Below are 22800 nucleotides of genomic sequence, written 5' to 3' on the forward strand. Positions count from 1 at the left end.
TTGTTATTTAACCAAAATTGTTTAAACAAAAGCAGCTCTTTTTCCAAAAAAGCTGTTTGTGTGTGTGTTCGCTGTCAACCGAATGAAGCAACAGGCGTTAAGCGATAATCTCACCACACCTCATTAATGTTGAATTACATCGTATGGTGACGTATGTATGTATGTATTTACGAATCGCTCGCATTATTTCATTTCGGACATATGTACATATGTATCTATGTATGTACTGAATTCCATGTAATTATATGTACATACATACAATTTTACAGCGAAATAAAACGCTATTTTCAGGTTCTATATTAGTAAATCGCACATAATTAAAATACAGTTTTTGAATAGTTTTTATTGATTCGGAGCGCGTTTAGTTTGCTATCAATTCCATACAATAACATTTTTTGTCATTTACTTTTTACGACAACTAATAGCTTATTTTCGAAGCGATTTCAACAAATGGGTACAATATTAATCCTTATCCAATTAAATACCTTAAATACATTGTTGTTTTCATATAGATCTATGTATATGGCTCTTTACAGCATATAATTAAAAACAATATTTTTCAAGATATTACAACAGTAATTAGTAATTGAGATCTACCGGAAAAATTGCGTTAGCTGTTGCGTCATCCGGCATTGCCGCTACTCTTTTGGAAAGAGTCTTTTGGAAAGAGGCCGAACCACACACACTACAATGAAGCACCCGCTGAAAATCGCCACCGATGATGATAACAGCGTCTGTAGTGTTTCTAGACAGAGCAATACAGGAAAATTGATGCGTGACTGCTCATTAATAGTTTGGGACGAAGCTACCATGTCAAACAAGACGTCTGTGGAAGCACTGGATAGGACAATGCGCGATTTGCGCAAAAAAATGCACCTATGGGTGGATGTACAATTCTGTTCTCAGGAGATTTCCGTCAAATCCTACCAGTTGTGACTCGAGGAACACGTGCTGACGAAATAAATGCTTCGCTAAAAACATCCCACCTTTAGTCGTATGTCAATAAATTAGAGCTTAAAACTAATATGAGGGTTTCGTCATCTTCACGTGAGAACAGGCTATTTCCAGAGATGCTGCTAAAAGTTGGCAATGGAGAATTAACACAAAGTGAGGGAAGGATTAACCTAGAAAACCTTTGTGTTTTGATAGACAACATCCAGGAGTTAGTCAACAATGTCTATCCAGACATTGATAACATAAGTTATAAGACAATATCTTGGTTTAAAGAAAGAGCTATTCTGTCACCAACTAACGAACAAGTAGATAAAGTAAATAACTTGATTATTTCAAAGATTGATGCGCCGACGAAAATATACTACTCGGTCGATACTGTTCTCGATTTGGAAGAAGCTGTTCAATTTCCTACAGAATTTCTAAATTCTTTGAAACCGTCTGGACTCCCTCCTCACAAAATGGAGCTGAAAATAGGTTGTCCTGTTATTTTATTAAGAAACCTAAGTCCACCTAAACTTTGCAATGGCACGCGTTTGATGGTAAAATCACTGAAAACTTTCATAATAGAGTGCACAATACTCACAGGATGTGGTACCGGAGAAGATGTATTGATTCCCCGAATCCCTCTGATACCATCGGATCTACCACTCCAATTTAAACGCTTACAATTTCCGGTAAAGACATCTTTTGCAATGACCATTAATAAATCTCAGGGTCAAACCTTCAACGTTGCAGGCTTAGATTTGAGTGTTGACTGTTTTTCACATGGCCAACTGTATGTCGCTCTTTCAAGAGTAACCTCTAGAGACAACATGTTTGTATTGTCTAATGACAAGAAGGCTATGAACGTTGTATATAAAGACATTCTGTAATATAGTAATTGTTGTAAAAATAAAATAAATACATATGTAAAAATGCAAAAAGTTAATATGCAAAAATGTAGGGTATGAATTTAGATATCCCAAAGATAGCAGGCAATCTTCATGCTATAAAGAAAGGAGAATTGTTTTACTCCAAATTTAACGCGTGCGGGCCACGGGCAATAATGAATAAGCCAAAACTACTCGATCGATTTTAATCATTTTTTCAGTGAGTGACATAGGGTATATATTTTATACCCGTGCGAAGCTGGGCGGGTTGCTAGTTATATATATATGCGAGTATATTTACAAGGAGTTGCTTGTTGAAAATTGTTCCAACATACACATGTTTGTCTGCGACCTCAGTTCCCCTTTGAACCGCATAACCGTTTGTCCACAATGCAGCCGGACATGTAATGGATGTTAATTTGTAGGACAAGAATCGCAGTCAGCTGGTAATGGCTAACACCATGTTTGAACAACAAATGGCTGCAACAACAAGTCACAATACCTAACAAGCGCATACTCACAAAATATGTGAGGATGTGTGCATGTATGAACGTACATCGCACATGTTTACAAAAAATCAAACCTCAGTCAAATCTATTTTTAACTTCAAAATATATTATTTACTTGGTGTGTGCCATGTCCCACCAGGACTATAGACGGCGAAAGGAGGTGAACTACGATTGCCTCGTTTTCCATGTTCCGTGTGCTTTGAGCTTATCGGACAACAACAACGAGTGAGAGCAACTAACGTGCGCATGACTCTACAATATGAGCTGAAGTACCGGAGCTACTTTGATGGCTCAACATATGACCATCACAACATTTACATGAAGTGCAAGCTAAGAATGCCGACACAGTACAATTACAGTAAAAATGCGGCAGTAACAAAAACAATCAAAGACCAAATAAAACAACACCGCAAAGTGGCAAAAGGATACCATAACTAAGCAGGCTAAGGACTGGCGCTGCGTTCGCGGGCTGTCGAAAAACAAATTTAAAATGATATTTTAGTTGGACTCGCGTCATGCAATTCGTCTGAGTAATGGACGCATCGCTGCAGTGGGGATTCGATAAAAAAATAGATTATGTGTATGTATACACACACACTAACATAAATGAATGAAATTAGAAGGATACTCGCTCGGCAATCGGTTCGCTTTATAGTGCTGTGAAATAGTGATGAGGAAGCAATTAAGTCGTGGCCCAAGCTCAAGGATAATGCGAACGATTGGCATTGAGTTCATTTCGCAATAGTTCAATAGTGTAGAATGCCTTGGCTTTAGTATGTGTATAGTTAGAAGATTGAAGAAAATGCACTTGCACCCACCCATGTACATTGATTAATATTATATTCTAAACGGGTGGGCGAGCTTTGTTATTCTGGAGTAAGTGAAGTTGGTGACAACAAATCAAAACTTTCCTATGAGAGTCGGTTCTACGCTGCCGTAACAACACGGGTTTATATCCGGCCGAGGACCTCATTCCATTCCATAAAAAAACATGGAACAATAACAAAAGTAATGCATAAAAGTATAAAATTGGCGAAATCAATAAAGGCTTTAAATGAGTTTATTTTGGACAATGCATGAGGCCTGAAGATGCAAAAAGAAACGAACGTTTATGCTGACGAACTGAAAATTATCTTAACAATCGAAGGCGCTGGTGAAAAGCGTATCGAGGGAATACTTATGTAAATAAAAGAGTGTTGTGGATATCGGTGTGAGGCACAAGTTGCAAGGGTTACAGGCGGGTGTGTAAGTGCATTTGGCTGGATGTAAATACAGTGGTTTCATTGTATGTACGTGTCGTATGTATGTCGATTGCTCCTGTTTCCAATTACAACACATTCGGATTTCACTATCAAGTCGTATTGCCACTCAATGTTTCGGAATGTGTGTGTGTTTCCGTGTAATATTTTCATGTCTTTATTACTTTTTCAACTTGTGTACGCGCTTTTATTGCTCTAATTATGCTTTTGTGTCGTGCCTCACTGTAAAATATAAAATATTTGTACTTTTTTATTTCTAAAAGTCTCTACATATATAAGTATAAAGGTTTGAATCATGGAACCACTCTACGTATACGCAACATTATGAATACTCTACACGAGCGCATAGATACAGTACAAGCTCGCTAAACGCGACGGTCCATCACTACATTTCAATTTTTAAGTATTGTGTTTATGAGTGGCTCTTTTATTTGCCTGCATTGCTTTGTGGGATATTTAGTATATACTAATAATTAATTTGTTTTTTGCTCCACATTGGTGGCTAAACCGGGGAAGAAAATTAAACCTTTTAACGATGGCTGAATTTGTAGCAGAACACAACTTCATAAACTGGATGCAAGAAAGATCCCTTTTGCATATAGCAAGGATTTCTCCCTAATAGATATACAAGCTCGAATCATTTATTTATCACTAATCAAATGTTAAGGCTCGTGTACAGAACGTCGCTTTAGTGCTCCTTGGGGAGTGCCAGACTGACTCTTTAGCCATTTCATCTACCTATGTTAAACGGGCGGAAGCTTTTAGTAGTAGCAGATCCTACGAAATCTGACCTCACCATCAATAGGTCACTGCTGTTTTTCTCGTTCATAGACGATTTACCTCAGCAATGTGGTAATTTGCTGACGATGTCAAAATCTATCTGCAAATACGTAATTTAATTGATTGTCATAACCTGCAGTCTGATCTTACTGCACTTCAGCAATGCTGTTCTGAGAATATTTTGTTCCTCAACGCAAAGAAATGAAATGTGGTTTCATACAGCAAAGCTCCTGATCATATTATTGTATAAATATATAAGTATAATTTATATAAATATATATTTATATATAATTTATTAACGATTCTTATTATTTTTTTAGAAGCGTTGTATAATTGCACCTAGTATATAAAACCTCAATTCTCATTTGATAATTTAACTTGCATTTTACAATATAATCACTATTCGCTCTCCATATTGAGAAGAATTTAGCCAAAGTAAGCTTGATGCTGCATTGTTAAGATGATTTTTAAACACTGTTTGCGACCAATGGAAAATTGTTCAGTCACAGTTGGTATGTCAAGATCACCAAGATCATGATGAAAGTCACTTTTCCTTATAAAAAGTTTTCCAAAAAGAGGTGTTATTTTGATATTCACAGAAAAATGCTATTTTTTATACGCTTACGCTCTTTTCTTATTACGCTTACAGCACAATATTCTTTTCATGAAATTTTCTATAACCGAATTGAAAAGTGGCTGTCCTATGTCCCCGATAGCCTCACGAATTCCATCTTTGAGGTCTTGAATCGACCCTGGGATGTTGGCGTAGACCTTCTCTTTCACGTGGCCCTAAAAACAAAGTCACAAGGTGTTAAATCACAAGATCTCTTCGAGAGATAACACGGTCCGGAAACTTTTCCCACAAAAGATCAATGGTTTCGTTGCTTGTGTGGCACGTAGCGGTGTCTTGTTGAAAATAAACGTTTTCCAGATCAATACCACCCAATTCCTGCCATAAAAAATGGTTCATCATCTCTCGATAGCGCAATCCAATTCAAAATAACACCTGTTATTGGAAAACCCTTTATATTATGGCCTGTTTACTAAGTTAATATAGTACAACTTAGCATTTGTATCCAATGGGCTTTGGAAAATGGCAAACCTACAGTACCAATACATACATATATGAGCTATGTTATGCAGTAGTTGGAAAGAACAGATGGAGAGAGAGTTGGCTTTACTTGGTGTGTCCAACTGGCGCCAAAATCGCGTAAGCGGTTATCGCGCCAATCAAGAAGAAGAAGAAAAATGAAGCGGTTAGCTTGAAAAAACAATTAAAAAACTTAAAATTATTATTAATTTAATTAAGGATAATATCTTTTTTATTTAATTAACTTTAAATTAAAAAGTTTTTTAGTTAACATAACCAATATTATCCCATTATAAGTCAATATATAACGCACAGCTTGTGTTTTTAATAGGTCTCAAAAATCGAGATTGTACTGTACATGCACGTGTCCATATCGACATACATATTTGTTTATGAGCATACGTATGGGGCTCATAGAATTTAGATGTAATTCCGGTTGAGAGGAACGAACACTAATTACGACCAATAAAATCAATAATGTATTAATAATAAACAAATTCGTAGTCATTTCCTTTCTTAACAGAAATTGATAGCCGTACGCGTAACAAAACTCAATACAATCCAAAGAAATAAAAATCGAAATGCCATAAATATGTAAATAAAATGGACTAGTGGCAGGTCACTCCATCACGATATGCACTTTTTTAATACAGACTAGAGACTTGCAGGAGGATCAAATAGAATTTTTTAGACACAGCTGCGATTTGGAAATTTAACGAGAATAATAAATGAAGGACTTCTGAATAAATGAAGGATTTTGGTATAAATTAATTGACGAAAAAAATGTGCAGATGTAAGTTTAAATGCTAGAATTTTCCTATAATCGGTGAAGTTAAAATGCCGCTCTTACAAATACGTTTGTAAGCTGTCTTCCTAAAAGAGCGAAACTTTTTGAATATAAATCATAGCACTTGGCTGACTAGAGCAGAGCTGTTAGGATTTTAGCACGTTACGATAACTGGATTGTTAAATAAAAGTCTGAAACTAATGGCAACACAATTGCTTGCTTTATTTTCAGCACTTCATCTTCTGCCTGAATCGTCTACACGCTCCCTCGCTTAATTTAGGTCTGCACCCGATGGTTACTTGCCAACAATTCTCTACAACAACTCTGTCTAACTGAGTCCTGAATCACTGTGTATTACTAACTGTCCTAACGACTGTGTGCATGTGTATCCCTTGATTGCACATTCGTATTTATATCTCATCTGGGGTTAAGGTGCATCTATGTTTTTGTAACAATATTTCAAATATATTGGTTGCATGAGAAGAAATATATTTGTCCCCTAGATGGCACCGGCATCGAGATATTTCTAAGAATTTACATTCCGAGTTGGCTCATACCGCAGTCAAGTGGACTTGTGCGTGACTATCACCCAGTGGGTCTGGTTTCGAAGCCGATTTTAGGCATGAAGCACCAAATTATTGAAAAAGTTGTTTTTCTAACAAATTGGAGGAGAAGGCCCGATCTTCCATATAAGAATAAAAGAATAAAATATATATATATATTAGGGTGTCCCAGGCTACAAGGGGGATTTTTTTTTTCGGAATTTCAATACGCATACCCTTTATTTTTTTTTCCATTTGACTCTAAAAACTTAAATATAAAATATTATTGAGATCGGATGTCATTAACCCGTGCCGACTTGATGTCAAACTTTAAGTGTAAAAGTTAGTATTAAAGCTAAAGGCTCACAATAGGGAAAAGTTTAATTGAATTTTTAGATTAATTAAATAAATAAAAATAAAACACATATTTCGTATTTATTTTCTTTTTATTATAAAAGGGTCATCAATCATCGAATTTTCTTTTCAAAGCTTGCTTTTTACAGTCGGGATATACCTGTCTGTGTTCTTGTACGCAACGTAATAAAAATTGTTTTTGCTCCTTTTGAACAGTGATCAAACCATGGAAGTCTTGCATTAACTTAACCGCTCTTTCTGCCGTATCATTAACTGCTTTCAGTCCTAGCAGCTTCTTTTCAGCCTGTAGAAACGAATCATCATTTGACCACGAAGAGGGGCACTTGTTCAGAAAACTGTCGTCAATATGGAGTCGATTAAACAGGAACTTGCTTTTGACAGAGACGAAGTCATCAATGCTTTTCTCTGAAATGAAAACAGATATATTATTATTAGTAAAAGAGTAAAAACAAGTCATCAATGTTTTTCTCTGAAATGAAAACAGATATATTATTATTAGTAAAAGAGTAAAATCAAAGCATAATTAACGTACCAAAAAGTGGGCCACAGAGTTCTTCTTTGGATGCAATGTAACGTTTATTGTGGGCTGTTGGGTGTTCTCTAGTTAAGTTAGCAATCATTTTTACTTTAGTTTCTAGAACGACATCATCATCAAATAAAGCCAGAATAGATACTTCATCTGTCAAATACCACAAATGCTGGCAAAACTTCTGCAAAGCTGCTTTTGAAAAGCTTTTGTCTATTGTTTCGTAATTTTTCATGGCCTTCAAAAAACACAAATCCTGATACGGCGCCTTTACTGCTAAAATACATTGGAGCCAGGGTTTTACGTAGGATGTCACGATGAACAGACATACGTCCAACAGAGCTGCCTTATCCTTGTTTGAAATTCTGAATTGAGAGCAAAGTAACGATATTTTTAATGAATAAATGGCTCTCGCCATCCATCGAGCCTGGTGCACAGCACCTGGAGGCCGAATCTTATATTTCTTCTCTGAATCTCCGCCAAGAAATATAATTGAAAGCTCAATTAATTCGCGATAGTCATCTCTAACGATTTCTTTGGTTAATTCAGTTTTGTAGAATTCTAGCAGCTTGTCAATTTCCGAAACATTGAAACAAGATAGCTTTTCTGTACACCTTTGTTTTTTCTCGGGATCGATATTTTTCCAGTTTTCTCGGAATTTCTTGAATAATGGGATATCTGGGCTTGTAGTTACTTGACTGATTTTCGCTTCAAACATGTCTTTAAGTACTAATTCGTAAACGTGATGACGGCAAGCAAAAATAAGCACTTCTCTACCCAGTTTTTGTTCGAGAAGTATACGTGCTCCATTTATGCGGCCTGTGCTAGAAGCAGTAGTATCACAACAGAGAATCTGCGCTTTGTCTTCAAGGTTTCAGTTCGCAATAGCATCCCAAACTGCCTCTGCCTGTTCCCTTCCTGTCGAGCTATCCAATTTAGGAACAGCAATAATTTGTTCTTTATTATCGTACGTAATAACTACCGGTAGGCGTTCTTCTTTACTTTTACGTGAATCTAGAGCTGGCAACAGTTTTCCGTCCCAGTAGACAGTTACCGTGCCCGGGACCTTGTTTTGAAAATCAATTTTTATAGCTTCAGCCCGTTCTTTTCGCATTTCCGTACGAATTCTATGGATGGACGAACTCTATGGATGGAGGTCTTGCTTATAGGGAATTCATCCGTATTGTGCCCCAGAGCCTCAATAGTAGCTTCAATTATAAAGATAGAATCCCTCACACTTAACTGACACCTGTGTAATGCGGCAACGAACTTGGGAGTTATGATATTTTTCCGCATAGAAGTTTTATCGGGCTGGGCCTATTTTCTTCTAATTCAATTATTTCAGAATCAGAAGATGACTTTTCTAGTGGTGGTTCGCAAGATGATGTTGATGGTGCTAAGGATGCAAAATTTTTAGCACGTCGATGATTCTAAGGCGCGTCCTTTCCTCTTTTTTTGTTAGTTTTTTGTCCACTCCGGCTAAGTAACCGGGCCGACCTGGTTCTCTTTGGCGCTGCAAGAAGATCTTATCTTCATTTATTTTAATCGATTGAAGAGCATTGGCATGTGCGATGTCAAACAAATTGTTTAAGTTTGAAACAAACTCCTGTCGACGCTGTTTAAACACTTCTTGAGTTTTTTTCGCATTTTTTTGCAATTCTCTCCAAACTTGGTATAAGATAACTAGTTTCTTAACACAGTTAAATATTGATCTGGTCGGTATACGTGCCTTTTCCCAATAAATAATACACTCACGAATTGTGAGATTTGCACTTTCATTGACACTTAAGTTCACTTCACGAATATTATAGAACAAAACTGCCAGTACTTGCCCGTTAGAGGGAAGTTTTTAACCGGTAATTTGATATTTTACGTCCCCTATTAAAAATACCTCCTTTTTGGAACTTCGTAACTCCACTGACATGTTAACTACACGAAAGAAACGCGATTACTAATAAAACAAACAAGTAATTACACGCAATCAATCCGACACTTCGCGCGCGCCGTACTATACAAGTACCGTTAGGTTTCCGCGCAACTCGGCACGGGTTGCCGTGATTCTAAATAGACGAAACTTTATTTTTAGATGTTTTGAGACCATTCAAACAAAATAAGAGGGTATGCGTTAAAAAAAAACACTTTAATTTTTTTAGGACACCCTAATATATATATATATATAATTGGCGCGTACACCCTTTTCGGGTTTCTGGCCGAGCTCCTCCTCCTATTTGTGGCGTGCATCTTGATGTTGTTCCCCAAATGGAGGAGCTTTTTCATAGCAGAAATACACTCGGAGGTTTGCCATTGCCTGCCGAGGAACAACCGCTATTAGAAAAATGTTTTTCTTAATTTTGGTGTTTCACCGAGATTCGAACCTACGTTCTCTCTGTGATTTCCGAATGGTATTCACGCACCAACTCATTCGGCTACGGCGGCCGCCAGAGTTGAATATTCATTTTGTTGAGATAAACTACATCGAAGCCTATGAGTCTAATATTTTTTTACTTATTTCAGGGGTAATTCAATGCTCATATGTTCCAATGGTGTCTAGTGTAGTCTTAGTGTAGTGAGTCGTAACGCAATGGCGGAAAAAAATTAATATCGAAACTAACCAAATACTTCAAAACTCTACTCAGCTAAGACATGCAAATAGCAAAATATCTAGAGGCTGCTTAAGTTATCAATAAGACGCAGCATAGGAAAGCAAATATGAAAAATTCATCCGTTCGTGCTTCTTCCGAATATACTTACTTGTACGTACATACGTACACTCGTATGTAAGTATGAAATTCGGGTGGTTCCCCTAGCTTTATTTATTAATGTGTTAGAAATAGTTAATTAAACTGAGTTCTATAGCGGCATAGTCGCTTCATCTAAGCTCCATCTTTGAGGTAGCTCTACAGAAAATAGTCCGAATAGCTCAAATTGTTGCGGAATGTAGTGACATTATTCTTCTCGGTAATTTCATTTACCTTAAATTTATTGTTTCGTTGGTTGTGTGGCATGTCGCACCCTCTTGATGAGACCACATATCATCAATATGCATACCGTATCCAATAGTTGGCGAAAAACGTTGTGAAAATATCTCGATACACATCGACGGTAAGCTCTATTTTGACCTTCTTCTTCAATGGCAGCAATATTTTTAATTGAACATCCGTGCACTGGTACTTTTGTGTTCTGTACACAGCCAATCGACACAAGCTTTTCAATTAACTTTTTTATTTTGGGCATTGCTGAACGACTTATTTTGATATGATTCTCGAGCGAAATCAAGCTCATTCTACTAAGTTGAGGATTTTTTTATCTAATGTCTGTCAAAATTGGAACAGCAACAAACTAAAGATACTGCAAAAAACAATTGTAAAGCCTCTCCCACAAATGGCAGAAGTCAATTCTACATAAATATTTATTTATTTATTATTTTCTTTTTCAAATTTATATTTATTTATTTTTTATTTCTATTTTTATATTTTTATTTCTTTATTAATCTTTTTTTATTTTTATTTATACATTTATTTATTGAAGTAAAAATTTGTCAAAAAAAAGTTGTCTTACAGACTAATACATATAATATACAAAAAGAAAGAAGATAAGAAACTATAAAAAAGATAATAAATTAAAGTATTTATAAGTATAAGAAGTTTAATGGAAGAGTCTTTAGAATAAAGACAATCTCACTCGACAGGTAAAGGCAAACCTCCGAGTGTATTTTTTCCATGAAAAAGCTCCTCATAAAAACCATTTTCGACCCAGAATCGGCATAAAACTATTTCTAAATGGGGTATTAAGATAAATTTGCTCCAGAAGGGAGGGGACATCCACAGCACCTTGAATAATATCAAACACGCACGATAAACACACAATAGATCGTCGAGACTGTATATATTAATATTCAAATTGATAAGCAGGCATCTCGAATAGTATGAGAGTATGCGGAGCGTGGAGGAAAGTCTGCTTATAAGGTATAAACAAATTTTCCAACTGGGATGCGACATTACAATTTTTTACTCTTTCTCAGGTATATGTACATACATACATACAAAGTATTACAGTACTTAGTTATGTGCGATCTTTTCGAGCTTGTATGTGTGCCAATTGTATGTATGTATTTAGTTGTTAGTGACTTTTTTATTACACTATTTCTCCTACTCAGAAGTATTTATATTTATTTTCTTGAAATTTGGCAACAGTTTGTCCACAACAAATAACCACAAGTAACAAGGGGCAGAGCACAATTTTAGCTGTTCATCTGTTGCTGTTGAATTGTTGCTACTAATTGCACCTATTCCTCTTCGTTGAAAACTGTCGAACTGATGCCGTTACTTCGCTATGTTGTATAAATAACTGATAAGAGTGCAGTCTGTGCGCTGTGTGGATATTTAGTATGTGAATTCTTGTGAATGCAATGAGGTGTGTTGCGGTCACCGCTCTGTAGAGAAGCAAATGAATTAAAATTTTACTTGAAACTACTATAAATAAAACGCATTTTGAATGCATCGCAAACAGCGACTGATCGTTTTAAATTAGTTGTCATTGTCGAAAGGTGAGGCCGAAATTGCTCACCGGCAATGTCTGCGCTAATCCCCGTTGCAGTTCACGCATACGTTCCCTTCGAGTACTGTTTCCACTTTACTAAAGTGAATTTGTTGACAGTACGAGTGCAGTGATAGCTATTTCCTATATATTTGAAAACGACGAAGGCCACCACGGGTCCATAAAATATTGTGTGGTACGGTTGCTCGATTTTTTTCCATCGGAAATATTCGAAATGTCAGAGCAAAATGGTCTGTACTGACTCGCGTTCGCTGTATCTGTGAGCTAGTACATATGTATGTGTGCAAATGCGTATGCTTACTAGTGTGTTTGTCTGTTTTAAGGTAAATTTAATAAAATCGTGTCCACTGGTGGTGACGTTGTTGCGACAGCTAAGAAGCGCGGAGCTGCTCAGCAGAGCGACGAGCCAACCAACACACGGATATTCTTACGACCGAAAAAGTCCAAAATGGTGAATAGAAATCTAGGCGGCTAGGCGCGGAGTGATTTTTTTTTTCGTAGAGAAATGGAAATGTGAAAAATCGCGGAGCTCCAATGATCGTCGCCTGGCACGATCAATGACAACAATAGCAACAGCGACTACTGCAAATAGCGGCCGCTGGTCTGCCAGCCCCATCAGATTCATAATACAACGAACGACGAACGGACGCACGTTGGAATGAACGCTCCGCTCCGTTCAGTAATAGAAAATATTTCGAAAAATTTTAGCAGTGATTGTGCGCACTAAACAAAAAATTTAGTAAGCCGACAGTGTGAACTACAGGCAAAAGTAAACTAAAGCGAGTGTTACAAGACCAAACAAAGCCTGAGTTTGCTTAAAGAGTCATAGTGAAAGACACCGACCGACGGAACTTCAAAGAGTTAAAATAAAAACGCAGCAGTGACGTCGACGGTGGCGATAACGGTGACGAAAACGACGACATAGAGCAGTATGAAAGCTACAGCAACGACATTAACTGGAACTGTGAACGAACGGCCCGGCTTCAGTTAATACGATTATTGATGGGAGCACACAACTTAATGCAGCTGAACACATCCAGCAGCCGATTAGTCGGCGTTTAAACGCTACGCTGAGTGTGAGCTGAGCAAGTCTCTGAACACGCGTGTTTATCAAATTTAAAATAATATAACAATCTTTTTATGTAGTTTTTACGTTTCATAAAGAAGTTCGTTCAGTTAGTCTTTTTAAATTTACGGTTTTTTGTTTTTGTTCAATGCTAAAGCTAGCAATGAAAGAAATAGCAAACAACCAATAAAATTGTGCCAAATGAAAAGCCAACAAAATGATTAATTAAATCATCACATTAAAAATAACTCGAGAAAAAGAAAAATAATCACCGTGCTAAAACAAAAGCAAAAACCCAAAAAGAGCGATAAAAAATAAAGTAAAAATATAATATAATACTATTTGGGAAAGTGTGTGATCGCGGAATACATGTATATGTATCTCCATATGTGTGTATATTTATTTGAAATTTGACAAAAATAACGCAATTTCTGTGGTGACGGCGACGCAGCGAAAAGCGCAACTGAAAGCTCTCCATTGGAGAACTGCAAATGAATTCCCGCTCATAGACTAGAGCGAATGGAAAATTAGAATCATCTGCAAAATTAAATTGAAAAAACGAGTAAAAATAAATTTATGTGAAATTCACAAAGAAACGGCGCGTTTGCATAAATCCATAATTAATAGACATATGCATACACATTCTTACGTACGTAATTTTCGTGAAATACCTGTAAATTGAAACGCGAAAAAATAATCGTGCGAAAATACTTAATCGCATAACAATCAGGTAAAATATTTAATTGTGTGTGCGTGTCTGAGTAGCAAATCCAAAAAAACAACAATTCAGCGAGCCAACAGTAATCTCAAAGTTCTGTAGAACCGAATTTTCAACTGGTCAACTAAGATAATGGAGGAGAAACAGGAAGAGAAGAAACAGAGAAAGCGCAACGGCAAGTCTCGCCGACCTAAACACCATCCTTGGGATGAAGGTACGCATAACCTCTGCGGCGTATACTTTACAGCAGATCATTTTGATTACGCATACGCAGCGTTGTGCGCGCAGTGTTGCTTTGATAATCAAGTGGTCGATTTCCACAAGCGTGCATACATATGTTATGTATGTACACATATACCAAATATTTTCGCTTATATTTTAAATACATTATTTTACACACCAAATAGTTTTTTTCCTTTTCAAAATTCATTTTTCAATGCAATGAAAGTCAAATTGCTCATAGATATAAATTATTGAGTTATGCACACGCATGGACCTTACATACGTAAATAAGTATGTACAAGTTATGAATATTCTTAGTAGATAATAAAATAGGTACCCACCTTCAAGCTCTTCGAAATTTAAAATACTGTTAAATGAGTTTCAAATACACATATGTCTGTATGTACATTAGGGTGCATCGATTCTTTTCGACCTAACATATAGCAGAAATATATTCTAGAAGAGAACATAGTTCTAAAATCAAAAGCAGGCTTCCGATAATTCTAAAATGTTTGTAGGAAACTTATTTAATTAGTGAAAAGTAATATAATGTGATTTTATATGTTTGATTGATTTATGCAGTTGAAAGCATGCGTTTAATTTAGGCTGGTTCCATTTTACCTCAACCCGGTATACAGCTCGGAGTCGTTTGCAATCTCCATTGGTTGTTTAAATTTAAAGTTAGATTGTTTATCATCCATCCATTTATAGTGATTTTGGAATGCCAAGTGACTTCTGCGAACTTGATTTACCAATCGTAATTGATGTTTTGAAGTACTACTTTTTTGAGTGATTGTTCCAAAAGTAAGAGTTAAAGGCTTTTGTACGGATTTTTTTTTTTATTTTTTTTATTAGATATTGCGATCATCGGTAAGAAAAGTGTTGTGAAAATGCCTAAGTCCTTGTTAAATTGGTACACAAAAGAAACAAAAAAATTCACATCTGCAAGCTAAAAGGCTTTCTTGGACACAATGACGTGCATGAGCGATGTATGAGGAAACTTTTGTACTTTCGTGTTACCCTTTGGGATCTACGTAGATGTGATAGATTTAAATGATGGTAGTACGAGTATTTTGTCTGAATCTCCATTCACTGTCAATATCATTTGCGAGCATTTATTTGCAGTGTATTGAATTTGATGATACACCAATTCCTGATCGAGAAATACCAGCAAATGTTCAAAAAACTGAGCGAGTGTTTCACAACGAGCAATAGACAAAAATCGTGATTGAATTATGGCAGTTACTGCAGAGCGCCGTAACGAAACTCCACGAATGTGCATAAAAAAATACTGAATTATAAACTGAATTCGAAAAACTAAGTGAGGTGCTTTTTCGTTTTTGGTGAAGTTATTTAGCCATATTACAGGAACAACTGAACAATTTGGTATGTAAACATGTTTCCTCAGACATTTATAAAAATAAGTAAAGATAGCCACCATCAAGCAAAAAATCAAAAAAAAACCCTGACAATTCTGACGTGTTAGAGAAAAACTAAACCCAGATTCGTGATCAGCGCCTTCAAAACATACTGAAGACTTATTCATTTTTGCGGAACTATGTTTTCCAACTCTTCAATATCTTTACCTGGGTACAAAATTTTCTCCAGAATCGCACATATACTATACTGCTAGCAGAGAAAACTTTCTTTTGACTTTAACTTCCCTATTCAAATGCCATATAAATAGTTTAGAATTATTTTATTTTCTAGTTGAAAATTAGAAATCCGGTTTTGATTTTAGAACTTGCTTCTGTTAGACGATTTGTCTAGCTTTTTCAACCTGAACAGATGCCGAACAGATGCTTTCTGCGTCGCATATTTTGAAGTCAGACTAGATTAGGTTAATTGTTAATTCTTAGTACGTCCAGATGCACTTGAACTGAAACAAAAACACTTTGCCCAAAAGAATTGTGAAATTCAAGAATCAGCGCACAAAAATCATTCGACACTATTTCCGTGATTATTTAATTTTAAAGATAACACAGTCCTGCGAGGGTGAGTTTCTAGAATGGCTGTACTTGTTTCTTGTAGTTTTTTATGCGCTGAAAACGAATCTGACCTTCAAAATGCTCCATCACGTCAGGATTTTTGGTAAATGAAGCCTAAAAGGTCAAAAAATGGCCATTTTAGCCATTTTTGATAATTTTTTTTGGGATAGAAAATTTTTTTTTTCAATTTTCGACGAAAAGGTTGCATAGTACAACTCTTTAGCTTTAAAACCCGTTTTTTTAAATTATTGTACGATTTTTTAAAAAAAAGTTATGACATTTTGAAATTAACTTTACCGTAAGTTACGCCAATAGACGTTATACCCAACGTATACGTAACTGAAACTGTTAATTTCAAAATGTCATAACTTTTTTTTAAAAAATCGTACAATAATTTAAAAAAATGGGTTTTAAAGCTAAAGAGTTGTACTATGCGACCTTTTCGTCGAAAATTGAAAAAAAAAATTTTTCTATCCCAAAAAAAATTATCAAAAATGGCTAAAATGGCCATTTTTTTACCTTACCAGATTCGTTTTCAGCGCATAAAAAACTACAAGAAACAAGTACAGCCATTCTAGAAACTCACCCTCGCAGGACTGTGTTATCTTTAAAATTAAATAATCACGGAAATAGTGTCGAATGATTTTTGTGCGCTGATTCTTGAATTTCACAATTCTTTTGGGCAAAGTGTTTTTGTTTCAGTTCAAGTGCATCTGGATGTACTAAGAATTAACAATTAACCTAATCTAGTCTTAACAATTAACCTAATCTAGTCTGCGCATAACTTTGCGCATTACTTTGTCCGGGCAAAGTTCTCTTGAATTAATTTTTTAAAAGCATCAATTATTTGGATACACTTGCGCAAATGTATCAGTCGAGCTCATAATGCCAGTTTAAGCGATTATTTGCGCCACACTAAAATCTATGCGAATTGGTAATTAGTCACTTGTATGGCCGCTTATTAGTGGCTGTCAGTCCCAGACTTAACGATTGCAATACTAGACTTTAAAAAAATTAACATTTTTTTCAAATGCCAATAAAATTATAATCCATTGCTCGCTTGGACCGACATTAAAAAGACAAGCTGGAAGTCTTAAGACTGCATATACTCGTACTTCTACTATTTTTATTTTTGCAAATCGTTTCTGTTTTGTTATTTCTTCGCTCGTTTAATTATGAATCGCACAAAAAAGCTGAATGTTTGCTTTTTAATGCACAAATGGCATGCATATCTATATATATAGATACTTATACATACAAACATCTATACATATTTTATATAAGTGCGCTGCTGTGTATCCCTATACGTGACCGGCTTTTTATCTAAAAGGTGATTACGAGTAGTTCACTATTGCATACTGGTTTTTTGCTCTCAGCGCAAACAAAAGATCACAACATAAACAATAGAACAACTTTAACTGAACACTGCGCTTGTAAAAGATGGGAGAGGGAGCTGTAGGCAAACACACAAACATACATACATGTATGCATATGTGGTAAAGTGACGTGCACTTTGTTATTCGCGTCAATTCATAAAATATCTAATAATGTGAAAAACCGCATACTCTTAATAAACCAAAAACAAAAATACATAATATCAATATCCGCAAGTATCACTTAAATACTGACTTACCCACATACATATGTACACACATGCATGCGCACTTCTGTATTCACGAAATGAATTAGACACCGAAGCAAGACTAGGCACTAGATCACTTACTGTGGTATGTTTGGTATTTGTTTTAAAATTAGCGGCTCTCATGAGATCTAAAACCTTTGGTGAATGCATTGGTGCAGACATAAATAGAGCGGCGATAATTTTTATGGAAGAAATGGTTATTAAAACAACCGTATTTGATCTAGTAACAAAAGGGTTTTTGATAATTCAAGTGAAGAGTTTACTTTGCTCAAAAATAAACGTGCATCAAAATAGTATGCCACCTAAGGGTATTTCGCAGTAGTAAAACTTCAGCAGTTGTAATACTGGGCTTGATTCATTGGTTCACTTGAATAGAGGCCTACATTATTTGTACATTAAAGCTGTGAAAAGGGATAATTTTTTTAAAGAATTCAATGTGTTTGGTCGAAAACTTATTATTTATAATAAAATGGGAAAGCAGAAAGGTTTAACAGATCGCGAAAAAAGACAAATCGATACCTTGACGATTGGTCGATGGCCAAACGTTGTGTATCTTTACCTGAAACAAAGTGACTCCTATGGTAAGCATTACAAAGGCAGGGCTTTGACATCGAAGGAAACCCGCAATATTCTTATTCTACTCTTTCAACAACAAAAAGTAAAGAAACGTCAAGTGTTTTAGACCATTCCAAAAGCGCCACGTCTGAAGCTTAAAGATACACAAAAAAACCACCTCCGAATAAATAAATCAAAGAATGCCGCCTCGGTGTTGCAAGGGGACACTTGCCTTGGAGTTCTGTAAATGAAAGATACTAGGGACGAAAAGAAATTTAATCTAGATGGGCCGGACCGGTACAATTACTATTGCGATGACTTAAGCGGGAAAATGTTATAAAGCTCTGTTACAATCATCTTTTGCTGAGATTCGTGAAAAGTTTGGACCTATTTATTGGATCTTTCAACAGGTTAATGCCCCTGTGCAGACTTTTAAGTGCGGCCAAAACTTGAATTGTGTCCCAAAACGTTGAAATTTTAGCATATCCGCCGTAGTCCCCATATCTGAACATTATTGAAAATTTAAGGAGATGGCTTGCTCGTAAGGTTTATAAGAATGGCCAACAATTTGAATACAAAAATGCTTTAATTCGAATCATTAAAAAGGTCTGGTCTGGAATTTCATTAGGCTATCTAAAGAATTTGTACAAATCCATTCATCAACGTATTTACGAAGTAATTTATAAACAAAGTGGCAGCTAGCTATTAAACTATAAATAATAAATGTAAAGAGCAAACATTTCGTATATTGTTCTTATTTTTCTTATTTGGTTAGTGCCTCTATTCAAGTTATCCAAATAATCAAGCCCAGTTTTACAACTGCTGAAGCTTTGCTGCTGCGAAATACCGTTAGATGGAATAATATTTGGGTGTATGCTTATTTTCGAGCAAAGTAAAGATTTCACTTGAATTATCAGCAAACCTTTGATTACTATATCAAATACGGTTGCTTTAATACCTTTTTTTCCTTAAAAATTATAGCCGCTAATCAAGTGAACCGCACAGTATGTATGTAATATACTATATATACGTACATATGCATACACATACTGTTGAAATTGTGTGAGTATTTCAGTCAAAATTATTCATTGCCACAGAGCATTGCCTAATGTGCTTATATTTGTTGCTTTGCGAATCAGAGGCGAATCAGATGCACACAAGGCACAGCTCAACTGTTGCTTTTTGGCTATTTTTGTGGTCTACTCGCGGGCAATTGAAATTGAATTGGCCAAAAGCGAGAAGAAATTGGAAGACGGTTCGGTTGTTTCTATTGATGCATGCCAATGTTCGAAATAATGGAAATTTCAAGTATTTCTAATCACACACATGCTATTTCAGAAATGTACATTTAATTAAAGTGGAAAAATAATTCCTGTTTCTAAGTAAATCAAGTTTTTCAAATCCATCCTCATACAATGCAGCAAAAAAATTAAGTTTGACGTAATGTCCTTACTGTCTAAAAATTTCTAAAAGCTAACTACTTGCTGATCTGAACTTTTAGCTCATATTTACAGCGGCTTAGTTCAGTTTTAAGGATCAATTATTTAAATAATTACTTAGCTCTCGAGTGGAAAATCCAAAATATTTATTTAGTTTTACAGAGGATGGAAACAAGTATATATTGTATCTTAAAGTGTTAAAATAAAATACTTTGGCGTAATGGCGGAGCAACGCATGCCGTGTATTTACTAGTGTACTATATATAGTAAATATGTATTAAGGCGGCCGTCATTGGCGAAGTGATTTGAGCGTCACTACGACGCCCACTGTAAACATGAAAAACTAAATGTTAGACAATTTTTTTTGTAATATTGGATTCTCCTCTATAAGTGAAAAATCTGCGAGAGTATTTTGATCATGAAAAAGCTTCTTATAAATATCGGGTGTTTTTCAAGCTGCATGAGAACTATCGATATCCATAACTATGGTTTGACAGCTAAGAATGGCAAACAGTGTTAACATTCAGTCTGTCTGTTCTGTACAGTTTGGCGGTCATCATGAATCGTTTAACGCGAGAACAACGCTTCCACATTATGGAAATTTACTTTGAAAAAATACAAATCTTTTGCGAAGTTCATAGATCAGTTCGTCCATTTTACGTACGGTTTACACGTTGGCGGCATCATCACTTCTTATTTTTTTTTGAAATGAGGAAGGGGCTGCTGTTACGGTGAATGGCGAGCGCCATCCAGCCATGCTGACTTAATTTTTGTTTTTAAAAATTAATCAGTTAAACATCGAGGACACTTGGTTCCACCGAAACGGCGCAACTTGCCATATAGGGCGCTTATCAATAGATTTATACGGGCAGATTTATTGGAAAAATTACTCAAATATTGGACTGATCGAATGGACCATGTAACTCGTAGTCGCGGCGGACAAAGCCGAATATTATATTCAACCACAAAATGCCATGAAATTATCTACTAGATTATAACACAAAAACTCATTCCAACAATATTTATATTATTGTGTTGTATCATTGTATCATTTTATCAGACGACCTAAAACTACAAGTGCCTTCTCTTGTAGGAAAATACCGAAGGGCAACGCTAGCATATATGCTCCACACTATTTCAGTAAATTATAAATTTTAGTATCGGTTCTCCCATGTTTCAAGTGAACTTTCACCTCAATGTATTGCAGTATTATTGCATCTAACATTAAAAAATAAATAATTGGCGCGTTCACTGGTGTTAAGTGTTTGGCCCAGCTCCTCATTGTATTTGTAGAGTGCGTCTCGATGTTATTCCACAAATGGAGGGGCCTATAGGTTTAAGCCGACTCCGAACGGCAAATGGTTTTTTTAAGGAGCTTTTCCTTGAAAGAAATACACGCGAATGCCTGTTATTGCCTGCCGAGGAGCGACCGCTATTAGAAACAACTTTTTGCTGTTTCATGTACGGAGATTCGAACTTACACACTCCCGAATGGTAGTCACGCACCAAATCCATGCATTCGGAACATCTGAGAGTCGCTACAAGCCTACAAGATGGAGTTGTTTCAAGTTTGACGAACTTGTTATTGATTTGCGCAGAAAATTTTAACGATTTTTCAACTGTTTACGAACGAAGGAGTCATCTACACGAAACAATAATTAAAAGTGATGTAAGATGTCTAATTTTCAACCTGTATCTTCCTTTTTAAGCCAGTTAATAATCCATGATGTCCTCTTGGAAAAGCTACTTTTTATTTCAAAGCAAACTCTAAAGAAAAATTATTCAAGAGCATAGGAAGTTTTTTTGTTGTGCCACAAAACGTGAGCAAAAGAAAGCGCTAAATTTGTTCATGGCCCAAAAAAAACAAAATGAAAAGAAAGGATTGGGAAAAATCGAGCGCCACTTCATTGAAACCAGGTGTATCGCTCTTCGGCAACGGATTTCAATTAAGATCGTGCCTGATCGTTGTTGTCTAGTGGTGCTCATCTGATGCCTATCGAAATTTTGCATTGCTGGAATGGCATCAGACGGCCATCCAATAGTGGAAGCTTCCACGCCAACAGAGTAAATTTGGAAAACAGTACAGCTTTAAAAACAAAAATGTCATGAAATACTCTATACTTTAGTACCTGTATAAAGAACTCGATAACTAGGCACATATAGCTGGCAATCACATATATGCATTGTCACCCTTTTTGGGTGTTTGGACGAGCTCCTCCTCCTATTTGTGGCGTGCGTCTTTATGTTGTTCCACAAATGGAGGGACCTACAGTTTTAAGCCGACTCGGAGTCTCGGCAGATATTTTTTTATTAGGAGCTTTTTCATGGCAGAAATACACTCGGAGGTTTGCCATTGCCTACCGAGGGGCGACCGCTATAAAAAGAAACTTTTTCTTCATGTTGGTCTTTCACCGAGATTCGAACCAACGTTCTCTCTGTGAATTCCGAATCTACAGATTAGATTACCCAAATTAAACTTAAAAAATTTGCCTGATTTTATTAAAAATATAGCATCTGAAGAATATTGAAATGCAGTGCCGGATACACAAAATGCCGCCCTGTGAACCATGAATAATGCCGCCCTAATTTTTTAAATTTGAGTGTGCGTGTTTGTATTATAGTACAAAAAATAGTCGTTACACAATAAACAGGTGTAACAAAACAAATTTTGGGTAGTTTTATGCATCAATTAACAGATTATAGAATAATATTTCATATATTTCAATTTTTATTGTTGAGCAAAATTTTTATTGTTTAATTATAAATTAAGTGCCAGGAAAATGTAATAAATAGCATAAAATATAGTAGTACATCTTAAAAAATAGAATCCAATTGAATCTATATAACAGCATACTTACTTAAACATATTATCAATCTTTATTAGATGAGCAAAAAAAAGGAATGATTGCTTTTATGAGATCA

The 22800-nt window shown here is 35.8% G+C and overlaps 1 protein-coding gene across 2 annotated transcripts in view; it reads left to right on the plus strand.

The window, feature by feature from the left end:
• Nucleotides 1–12107: 12107 nt before the first annotated feature.
• Nucleotides 12108–22800, plus strand: part of LOC128860591 (uncharacterized) — a 53536-nt gene continuing 42843 nt past the window's right edge. For both annotated transcript variants that reach the window (XM_054098204.1, XM_054098205.1), the window contains exon 1: nt 12108–14246. In XM_054098204.1, coding sequence (XP_053954179.1) covers nt 14165–14246 — 82 coding nt within the window. In that variant the 5' untranslated portion in view covers nt 12108–14164. The remainder of the gene's footprint in view (nt 14247–22800) is intronic.

Source organism: Anastrepha ludens, chromosome 4 (assembly GCF_028408465.1).
Source record: "Anastrepha ludens isolate Willacy chromosome 4, idAnaLude1.1, whole genome shotgun sequence".
Lineage (NCBI taxonomy): Eukaryota > Metazoa > Arthropoda > Insecta > Diptera > Tephritidae > Anastrepha > Anastrepha ludens.